We start from the raw sequence: 11,729 nt of genomic DNA on the forward strand, positions 1-11,729 counted from the left end.
GTTTCCTTGTCATTACTACATCATGTGTTTATGTAATATGTTCCACGCTGTCCATGTATATATGGTCAACTTTTTGTATATAAGTTACACCTATCATAGACAGGATTCCCCTACAGGTATGTTTCATCACGTTTTTCTTGCTTTATTTTGTTTTGCTAGCATTTGATGTTGATACAAATGTAGATAATTGTTTTCGTTTACTTGTGTGTCTGACATTTACTTTTATAAATGTTTCTACATCATTTCGATGTTGTATCTTAGTAATACTATTATAGTTATGATAATTATATTTTTTGTAGTAATGATAAATTACAAACTAAAGTTAAATTGACCCGTCATGTTACGGAACGGGCCTCATTCTACCGCTGGTGGGTATCAGGGCCGGCGCAGCCGTGGGGCCCGTGGGGGCTCGGGCCCCCACGCTTTTTGTGCACCATACAAAGGAATACATAAGGTGTCATCACCTTGGGCCCCCACACTTGTCTTTTTTCAATCCGGAAGTATTTAAGTGGCACTAAAATTAGAAATAGATAGATATCTTGAAGTATGGCGGCTAAGAAACCCGGAAGTGGACGGGAGAGAGATGAGCTGAGGACCTTTTTTTGTTGTTGTTTTGTTTTGTTTTGTTTTGGTTTTTTTTGCTTGTTAGCTCATGAAACTCGGAAGTTGGCCCCCACACTTTTGAAAACACTGCGCCGGCCATGGGTGTAGTAGATACGTCGGAAGTCAAAATATTATAAGGGGTGACACAAAGTATTGTCATAGGAAAACTGTAAGTGGAAAAATAACAAAGCAAAAGCTAAGTTATTAACAGTAGATGCGCCACAGGTAAAATGTCTGTGACAATTCACATTGAACCGCTACTCGATGGATTCGTCATTGAGATGTACGCAGGCATGTAACTTTGCACGATGCGACAAACCAAACTTTTTAAACCAGATGATGTGGACATAGTATCTTGTCGTCCTGATTATGACGTGAGCACACGACACATATAATTTTTAACTGGAAACAGGAAAAACTGTATGTGCCATAAATCAGCACAGCTCATTCAGCTATCGTAGTCAAGAAGAAGAGATAATCACGCAAGTATATGGAGGTAAATACCTGTTTTTGTTTTTTTCTTATGAGCCGATATACTTTAATACTCATAAACTAGTGCAGTGGACACAGTATAAACACACTATGGACTTTCGTACAGGAGCATGCTGATCTAACTAAAATAAAATGAAACAGGATATTTGAACTTCTAAATTTATACATTACATAAAGTGTCATATATCAAAATATTCTCAAATATTAAATAATCTTCACACATCAGATCAAAATGGACCCTATTTTGTAATTCTTACGGGTCCACCATGCGTTCTTTCTTTGTAACCTAAAAACAAGTATGTTATGTCTGATCATTATATTTTTTTTCTTTACATTAAATTGCTCCCTCTTATCAGGGTTAGAACCTTCCTGCATGGTGGAGAGATCGACACATCCAACCACGTCTCATCCAAATAGAGTTTTAGCAATGAAAGAAAGCACGTGGTTAACATTTTGTATATCTGCGTTATCATGCATTTGCATGAACAGTCCGAATCGTTCCTACACACATGATTTACATGCACCCAGTGCTTAAAGATTGCCGAACGGTCATGTGGATTATGATGAATCGTCTACATAAAGGTCTTTGTAAATCTGTGACAGCACAAAAATAAATTATTGTATTCTTTTTTCGCGCTGCACATGCGTTCATCAACAATCAGAGCCATTAGATACTCTTCCGTTCACTCACTTTATTATAAATCATGTTGTCACGTGTTATAATCCTTAGGAATTGAAAAAAAGAAAACAGTCAATCACCAGATTTACCACGATTACTTTGACCGATGTCGCCATTGCATTGTATAGACAAATTATTTCACTCACATAATGATTATTAAGGTCATTTCTCATCATTACAACTATTGTAACTATAATCACTATATACTGATCTTCAAATCATCAGGTTTAACGTTCACATTGTCCAATGTGTTTGGTGTAAGATACTAGATATATCGATATTAGTATAGTATAGTATAATACAGTGTATAGTTTTGTAATGTGTAGTATACAATAGGTTCTAGTTATGAAAATAATTATATTAGACCCATACTACTAGTACTAACCACTATCATTACGATAACAAATGTGTTACAAAAATAAACATGTATACTGATGATAATGATACCTATCGATGACAATAATAATGATAAAAATAACAAGTACAATGATATCTATAACAATTGAAGGGAATAAAAAATTAATGATATGGTCTTATGATTCAAAGGCACAGTCTTCACTTTATTGAACCCACTGCTCTAAAAAGGTCCTCCCAGAGTAAGTGCAATGTATAACTCTTATGTAACATTTATGAGGGCATCGAATAGACCGTAATGAGTGACCACATACAGACAAAAGATTGCAAAAAAAATGCCTCACAATTTTCTTTACGCTGCAGAAACAGTTTGCTGATGATAAGCTGACATTTTGTTATGTTTATCTGGAAAGAATTATGAAAGTGACCCGCTATTCTGAAACATACATACATACATACATATCACTACGTCACGTCACTGGTTGAGACACATTTTTTTTTTTCCGCGTTGCGGGCAGGAATTGAGATCGAAGACTATACAACATCAACTATTTCCATCATTAAAATGTATCATTCAAACAGGAAATATAATCTTTGGCAAAGTCGCAATTGTTGTCACGTTTGGTCATGATACACGGGGAAATAGTTGTTCATCTATTTGTCAGGAAACACTTCTTTTTAGGGCCAATACGTCACTTTTAGAGATAAAGGAGAGAGGGTAACCATGGTTACATAAAACTCTTAAAAGAATCAGCCTGCCAACGACCTAACAGTGAAAGACAGCGCCATGGACGCAAGTAACCACGTAATGGGAGGTGCATGTAAGTTGTCGGCATGAGATCTCGGGGTAGAAGCTGGAGGTTTAGCCGTCGGAAACTGACCCGTGAGCCACGGCGAGAAGTTGATCCACACAGGGGCATCTTGCATAGCCTCGATCAGCTGGGGAAAACAACAAAAATAAAAGATCTAATGAATAAATAAGACCAAGAAAAAAACCCAGCAAAAACAAAAACAAACACAAAACCATCAACAAGCATGTCGCAATAGTCTGTACTCTTATATAGAATTACGTATTCCTTAGGGTTAACTGGTTCCACACGGACTTTTAATTCAATTTAATTCAATTATCATTTTCTTTTTTTTTTTTTTGCAATCGATGTAAGTTTGAATAGTCGTAGACAGTCGCACGTTAAATATATTAACAATAAACTTCTATTGCCCGGCTATCCCTTTTAAGACAGCATTACCTTGTCCACGTGTGGTCATGGTGTGTGCGTGTATGCGTGCGTGCGTATGTGTTTATGTTTATTGGGGGAGAGAGGGGTTTAAATTGCTTGGAATGAACATAGGGCAAAAAGCAGGAGAATGTAATATCTTGTAGAAAGTCTCATGGCATTATAAAGCAACTGTCATTCTATTTTCACACTGTCCCTAAATTAGTTGCCAGTTGTCTTGCGTAATAAAAAAAAAAAAAAATCCAACGGACTTTTGCACGACTTTAGCAACCAAAGTCAATACAAACTGTTGTTACAAATCATACACTCGGTGTAATACAATTTGTGAGTCCCATGAAGTAATTCTTCAAGTCTTATCTTCCTCCCTACATAGGACTCCGTTAAAAATCTTGCATACAGATGCATTAAAAAATTTATCAATAGCCTCACCTTCTGCTGTCGGTAGCCGTTGTGCGGCACGCTGAACTCGTAGCCAATAGGACAAAAGTTTCCTGTGACGTCATAGGCTCCAGTCGTCTCACTGATGGTCCATTTTTCGGGGTCCGAGGAACTTTGGCACGCGTAACTCAGCGACAGGTCACAGTTCGAAGACGTGTGCCATCGCTGGTCTTCATGGCTTTTAGAAAGACAGGAAATGGCGATATTAAAGGGCCCCTGAAATCCACATGCATGTTGATTTGTGTTGATTTATGATACCCATAACATCACATTTGCGGTGAAACGAATATCTAGAAACATTCTATATGTTTTTGATTATTTTTCCTCCATTTTTCTTCCGATTACTTGGGAACGCCCACAAAAAATCCTTCCAAACCAATATTCCTCTTGTGATCTCATCTGTCAATCACTGCTAAAGTACTGAAATGTTTAACAAAGGACATTGGAATGCACCTTCCCCTCGACTCAGCATAGCTTGCATGTTCCCTCGCCATGTCTTTTGTTAGTCACATTAATATCACGAAAACATGCAAGTTATGCTGAGAAAGAAGAAAGTTGATATCGCAGTGACGCACCTGAGCATCACGCAGGAGTTTTCCTGGAGTTCCAGAGACGGCTCGCCCTTGGCCCAGGTGAAAACGGCAGTCTCCATCAACTGTGGGTGCACCATGTCCGTGGAAGGAAAGTTGACCGCGCACTTGACGTACTCGGTGAGGTCGGTGATCACGCCAGACGACGTCGGACCGTCGTAGATGACATTGAAGCTGCAATGAGGGAGTATTAACAGTCGTGTTGTTGACGAGAGGTTCGTAAAAGATTAGACTTTCCACTTTCAACGATTGACAAAGAAAAAAAATAATAAACTCTAATTTTTCATACACATAGGCACAAAAGCTGCGAACTTGATTGGCGGGTAAGAAAGGAAGATAGCAAACAGACAATCAAATCGGTCATAGAACTCCTTTATTCATCCACTCCTTTAAGAAAAAGGAGAAGAGTATGGAAGAAAGCAATTTTTACCGAATGAAAGGAAAGTGCGTAGGGCACATTGACTTTATTTCCTCATATAATAGTATTCTTTGCCGGAGTATACGGCTACTGATCACCTTGCCTTCTACTTCTTCTTTTTTTTTTTTTTTTTGCACGTAAAATCACCTTCTCGTCTTCCTTCCTCTGAATTTCAGACATTTTTCATTCGATATGATATCATAAGTATCACAATAAGCCCTGTATAGAGTCCTGCGTAATCTATACAATATACTTTTATTTGGGTACATTATAGGGTGGTATAATTTTGATCTGCACTACCCCCATTGAAGAACCGCAGAAATGTATTCGTAAATCAGTCGGTGGTATACACAAAAGCTCATGGACAGAGATATTGACTGAATTGAGCCATAATGCATAATGCATAGGTCATACACAGTTGACGGCTTTGGTTAGAATTGGTTAAATGAATAGTCATCATTGTGTTGATTAATTTGTGATATCACCATAAATCACGTTCGAAACCTGAGGCAGGTTGTGTATATAGCTAACACAAAGTGGCGCTGGCTGCTAGCATATTGCTATTATACGCCATCGTTGTGACATTTGGCTTTAATCTTGTCTTCACCTACACGCATGAGGAATTAGAGGCAATTATTGACGACACCTCATTGTTTTATTCAGTGAAATTACATGGAAGTTCATGAAAGGCTTGTTAACACAACTTACACGTAATGTGTGGCGTCTCCAAGAACTCTGAGACACTCTGTTGGCTGCTTTCCGGCGCATTGGGGATAGTTTGTGAACTGTGGTTTAAAAGCAGGAAAAGAGACAGCCTTCATAATCACTTTATGTGTAAGAAAGAGATCTCTCTCAACTACGCAACCGAACAGTGGGTCCGGTCAATGGGTGAAGAAATCACGAAGTATTCATTGCATAAGACGTTGTAGACACCAGACAAACTCATTATGAATGTCAATTCAATTCAATTCGATTCAATTCAGTTCAATTCAGTTCAATTCAATTCAGTTCAATTCAGTTCATTTCAATTCAATTCAATTCAATTCAATTCAATTCAATTCAAGTGATTTCATTTCCATATAAAGTAATGCAAAGCAATATACATAATGCTTACAATTTTTATACATTACAATTATACATAACTGCCATGTCAATCCGACATGTCGGCGGTGTTGTCTGAATACAGAAAAAAAAATCCAACACATATTAATGCATTTGCCAAATCATAAGCATTGATGCCTATCGAACGTGATTATGTGTGTACCCCATGTTTTGTGACTAGTTTGTAATTAGATGTGCCCATTTGGGGGTTTCACTAATATTGCGAAAGTCCTAAAGCTAGCTTACCTTCTTCGCACCAGTTTCATCGCACTTTTTTTCGTGGATGTACTTTCCCTGGTGAGTCCTGTTGGTATTGGTGACAACCACCACTCGCTTGCCATCCTTCAGAGGAGATTGAAACCCAAATTAATTCTCATCAATTGACATCAAACCCAAACTAATAAAACGATATTGAAGAGCATTTACTCCATTCCTCAAAATGCGAACTTTTGAACATTTTGAGGAATGCTTTTGACTAACTTTACACTTTCATGGCTCTCCGTAAAAATGTCTAAAGCAACATTTTGATGTCATAAATCTTTCAAAAGTCTTAAAAAACCAACATATCGGAGATATGTCTAAAGGTGACAATGATAAACGTGAAAAACATCCTTGAGGTAAGATTAAAAGGGAAGGGGGGAGTCTGTAGAATGTAAATACGTGTAGTAGATGAAAAAAACAACCAACAACAACAATCTAGGAGTGATGACATAGAGTCAGAAGAGCGGAAAAGACTAATAATAATTATGGTAATAAGATCGAACGAACATCAGTGAAACTATATGACATCTAAACGAGTCAATAAATTAAAGTGACAAAAATTTAATCAAAGTCGACGTCTAACGAAAAGATAAACATCTTTAAAATATATCATTAGCTTTGTCGTAGGCCTGTAGTCATTTGTTAACACAGACAACAAAATCACAATCAGCAATCGCTTACCTCTCTCATTCGCCGCAGAGTGGGCCACACGCCACCATACGACGTCCTGAGGTCAGCCGGACTGAGGATTCGATCATGGCCGAGAAAACGTTCAAGAGGACCATTCATTTCGGCATCGTGTCCCTGGTCAAACTTCTCCTTTATAGTCCGTAGAAGAAAGAAGTTGATACATCAATGTCGAAGAAGTTGGTTTATTGATCGTGTCTCCCACTTGCTAGCGGTGCAATGCTTACGATGTTTTGATAGGTAAAATTGTGGAAGGAGAATTCACATTGTACGAAAACGGGAAAAAAACCCAAAAAAACTCCCCTCTATACATGTCACACTCCAATACTGGTGGTGAAATCATTCATTCTATGACATGAAATGTGTCATGTGTAATTGGAAGCATGTCCTTCTATCAGGAATTGTATTGGCCTTTTGACAAAATATAGCATTCTTTTTTATTTTAGGATAAGTTTTTGCTTCATCCTCCTGAAATGCAATATGGAGTTCGAAAGAATATTCTTTACCTAGAGTTTCTAAACATTAACTTTCGCAAAGAAAAAAAACAACAAAAACCTCACAACTGTTCAGTGGTCAACTGTGGGACAGCGCCGCCACAAAAGAGAAACAAACAGATTCAAAAATAGATCATGTGCATCGGCAAACGTTTAAAGACGAGTGGCTTGCTTATATACACGACAAACAAGTGTATACACTCAGTCGGTATGCACATAAAATCAGGAAGAAAAGGATATAGCCGAAGCATTAATAGTGAAGAGAATCATAGCAATACCCGTATGTCATATGTAAAGATTGGGACCATCCTTGATCTGTGGAGAGCGGAAAGAAAAGAAATGAATACTCTATCTTACATTTATGTAGATGCGGACAAACTCCCCCTCGTTTCCCGGTTCGTCCAGCCAAGCACCGATGTCGGCTATGACGTCAGCATACAAGACGTTGAACTCGCCACACCCAATGGCAAAGGGTAGGCCCAGATGGGCAAGACGCATCTTTTACAAGATTTAGTGTAAGAAGGGGAGGGGGTGCGTTGGAAAGGGAGGGGATGAAATAAACGGGGAGATTAGGCGCAATCACAAGGATTCCCTGACTATTTTATATATGTATATATACATACAAATATATAATATATATACATAGATAGTGAAAACTTTGAGCTATATATCTCATATAGGGCTTGCAATAGCTCAGTCGGTAGAGCACCGGTCTAGTAATCCGGAGGTCTCGGGTTCGAATCCCGATGAAAACCCATTCCTTTGCTCAAAGTTTTCACTATTTATTATTTGTTTCTGGTCAGTTTTCCCTTTCTTTGTTTCAATATTTCGCACCGACATTACTAAATATTTTGTGTTCAATATCCAGGATATCATTACATAATACTCGACAAAAATTAAAGGCACACACACACACACACACACACAAACAATATTTCTAAAAACGGAGGACAATTTCCAACGAACCGCTTAAAAGGGAGAGAAGAAAAAAAAATAACGACCGAAAAGCATACATACCAATATCACACCAACAGAAGAAATTAAAAGAGATTGGGGAGAAAAAAAGAAAGTGATAGACAGAGTGAGAGAGGGAGAGAGAGAGGAGAATAAAGTGACGAAAATAGGGATGGATATAAAGAATGAGAGGGAGAGAGATAAAAGGAGAGAGAGAGAGAGAGACGGACCGAGAGGTGGGAGAGGAAGATAGTAAAGATGAAATTATGAAGGGGAGGCCGACTGGAACTCACTGCACCGGCACACCACCAGTTGTCGACCTCAAATCCTCTGACACCCATTTGTAGCATGTCCACGATGTCGAACTCGTGATTGGCCAGGCCCAGGCATACATTGTCGTAAGGCGGCGGCCACTGGCAGGTGTCATTAGCTGAAACAAAGATAACGTATATAGATATGGGGTATAGCCCATATAATTTAAAGCGAAAGACTCACGAAGATCTATATTAGGAATACGTACTCCCAATGACTTGGATGTCTTCGAGGTCTTCCTTTGATTTTTTTTTTTTTTTGTTCTTGTCTAATTTCTTACGAGGTGGTATGAATATTGTTGCATGTGCAGAAGTTGATCGTCATGTTTGCCAAATTTTCCGTTTGTTAGTCTTGTTTATTTTTTCGCCCATGCTGTTTGTCGACAGCGAAATAAAACTCAAATCAGTGTACATAAACCGTAATGATCGTTATGACCAACAGTGAAGGGAAGTCGATGTTCATGTTATGCTGCATGGGACCAGAATATCACAACCACCAAAAATGAAATCCGTTTTCTTCTCACTGCTAGTGCTCAAACACTTTCCACAAAAATACTTCAAAGAGTTCTCTTTGAATCAATGACCAATCTGGCAAACGCTTCCTTACCTCCGTATGCCAATCCGTATGCTCTTGCGTTGAATGCATTATGAGCCTGCATAAGTCGTGAAAGAATGCCAAGAAATGTCGTAATCATCATCATTATGATATTGTTTTAAGGGGCTTTCACATGAAGCCTGCGTAGGCCGGGTACTCATGAAAACAGTTTTGACGGTAGTAAACGATCGCAAGAATGAGAATTTGGGCATTTAAAAAGTCCTTAGGATCCAGTGACAAATTATTATTTTTTTTAAGAGCTGGCGTAGGCTAATGCATATAAATATATAGGAATTGGCCGTAAAGTAGCTTACTGTTGCATAGACTTAGGTATAAACTGAATACCGGTCTCTAGGACTTCACTGACAGAACCAAAACGAACCAGAGCAACGCATAACAGCATCTTACTACTTACAACCATGTTAAAAATTAAGGACGTATAATCAATGTCCAACATTATATTTCTATTATAATGTGATACCTACATTCATAGGGATAAACTGTAGCTTTGAACAGACAATTGTATAAGATATAAATGCATAATTATGGTCTAAATTTCTGAGCGTGATGTTAACTTACGTCAAAGATTTGAATTCTGTCAAGAGGTAAATCAATCTGTGAGGCGCAAAAAGTAGAGAAACAAAAACATTGAGATACATGAGTCAAGTTACTTTGATATTTGATCAGGTCTTTGGTTATGGCGAAGGATGATTTCTAAGCTCTTTATAAAGTAGCATTTCTTCATCTTAACCAATAAAGGGAATGGTTGAACTCTTTATGTTGAAATTAGCGGATTTCCCTGCGTTTCCCGACATATTGCACGATTACTATAAAATAATGACAAAGTATTACAACGGATTTACGGCATAGCATTACTCTTAATGAAATGGGAGCCTTCACACATATTTTTTTTTTCCTGCGGGTGCATCGCTGATTAACCGAAATGTTTTGTTACGATGTTATGGAACAGACCACATGAGTGATGTTTACGAATGCAGGTGCACTTATACCAAACAACAAAAGCTCTAAATTTCTCTTGTTGTTTTCTATTGAGAAATTTCTATATCATAAGTATTCGCACTCAGTCGCGTGAATGTTTCGTCCTTTGAAAAGCAGTGCGTGTAAATCTTTTCTTGACATACATAGATATATTTTCTTGTCATATATATATATATATATACATATATATGTCAAGAAATATGTGTGAAGGCATATATATATATATATATATATATTATACAACATTCCTATGGCTACCACTTGTATATATAGGGAATAGAGTCATCTTGTTTATATTAATAGTTGTTCATAGACCCTGAAGAAGACACGTGTATGCGTCGAAAATTTGGATTGAATAAATAGCACTGTTGAACTGAAATGCATTACTAAACTTCTTCGTGATCTTGTATATATATATAATATACATATATATATATATATATATATATATATATATATATATATATATATAATGAAGAAACAAAGTGGTAATGCATTTTAGACCAATAAAACATGATTTTATGCAACTCAAATGTTAGGCGTCCTATACGCCCACTTCAGGACGCTGAAAATTTGAATCGAATAAACTCATGCTTTATTGGCCAAAATACATATATTTTGCATTATATCTTATAACTTGTACTTAATTTTGCAAATATTCAATCTTGTTCGATGATATTAGGTGATAAATATATACTTTGTATTGTGTTTTACCTTTTGCTTGATGGAAATAGAATATGATTTAATTGAAGAACTGAAGTATTTCTTACCTGCAGTTCCCGTTGCGTCTTCAAGGCAAACTGTAGCCAGGGATCAACATCTACAGTTCCCTTCATGCACCGCCCATATTTGTCACACTGTAAGACCCAGAGTGATTCGCACATGAATAAGAGTGTAAGGTAAACATCGAGACACTCTCAAAGGCCACTTTATCAATGTTATCAATCTTATGTAAATCCTAGACGGCCAGAAGATGTAACAAAATACAATGCGTTAATCGGTTTTCTTTTTTCATCTTGAACAAGGCTGTTCAAATGAATCTGTCAATAACAGTTATCATTAGAAGTTTGTATCCCATAAAGCTGCCCGTGACCATGACCATTGCCATAACCATTGCAAAGAGAATTTCCATGTCCATTAAATATAATTACCATGACCATAACTAAGCGTGACCATTACCATTGCCCTTACCATTACCATTACCGCGCCGTTTACCGTTACATTACTGTATAGTGGTGGCCTAGTAATTTACTTGCATCTCTTCACGAGTATAGGTCCTATGATAAGATTTTTAGGTCAAGGATTGACAGAGAGGGATGGGGCGTAAATGAGAAATATGCATTATCATGGAACACCTACCAACTATTTCTATTCATGGGTTATCAGTTCGATCATTGAGCAAGAGCAAATATAAACGTTGACGTCGAGTCCGTCACTTACAGCGTAATCGATGCTGAGATTGCGCATATAAAGAACTGTACCTGGCAGGGAACATCGCCGCTTATTCCCCGACAAACC

At 37.6% G+C, this 11,729-nt stretch overlaps 1 protein-coding gene across 1 annotated transcript; it reads right to left on the reverse strand.

Annotated features, from left to right (window-relative positions):
- Positions 1-2,878: 2,878 nt before the first annotated feature.
- LOC140244694 (uncharacterized protein MT2135-like) lies at positions 2,879-11,411 on the reverse strand. The gene is made up of 12 exons (XM_072324313.1): positions 11,403-11,411; positions 10,982-11,068; positions 9,792-9,827; positions 9,225-9,270; positions 8,600-8,736; positions 7,710-7,850; positions 6,853-6,990; positions 6,157-6,252; positions 5,518-5,594; positions 4,377-4,565; positions 3,793-3,979; positions 2,879-3,067 (listed from the first exon to the last, which is right to left on the reverse strand). The coding sequence occupies exons 1-12, from the start codon at positions 11,409-11,411 to the stop codon at positions 2,879-2,881; spliced, it is 1,332 nt and encodes a 443-aa protein (XP_072180414.1).
- Between the last annotated feature and the right edge of the window lie 318 nt (positions 11,412-11,729).

This window comes from Diadema setosum, chromosome 2 (assembly GCF_964275005.1).
Source record: "Diadema setosum chromosome 2, eeDiaSeto1, whole genome shotgun sequence".
Taxonomy (NCBI): domain Eukaryota; kingdom Metazoa; phylum Echinodermata; class Echinoidea; order Diadematoida; family Diadematidae; genus Diadema; species Diadema setosum.

Coding starts and splice junctions, on each gene's coding strand:
- LOC140244694 (XM_072324313.1), bottom strand. Junction 9,828..10,981: donor AGACGCAACGGGAACTGCAG/GTAAGAAATACT, acceptor TGCGCCTCACAG/ATTGATTTACCTCTTGACAG. Junction 6,991..7,709: donor TTGTCCGCATCTACATAAAT/GTAAGATAGAGT, acceptor CGGACTATAAAG/GAGAAGTTTGACCAGGGACA.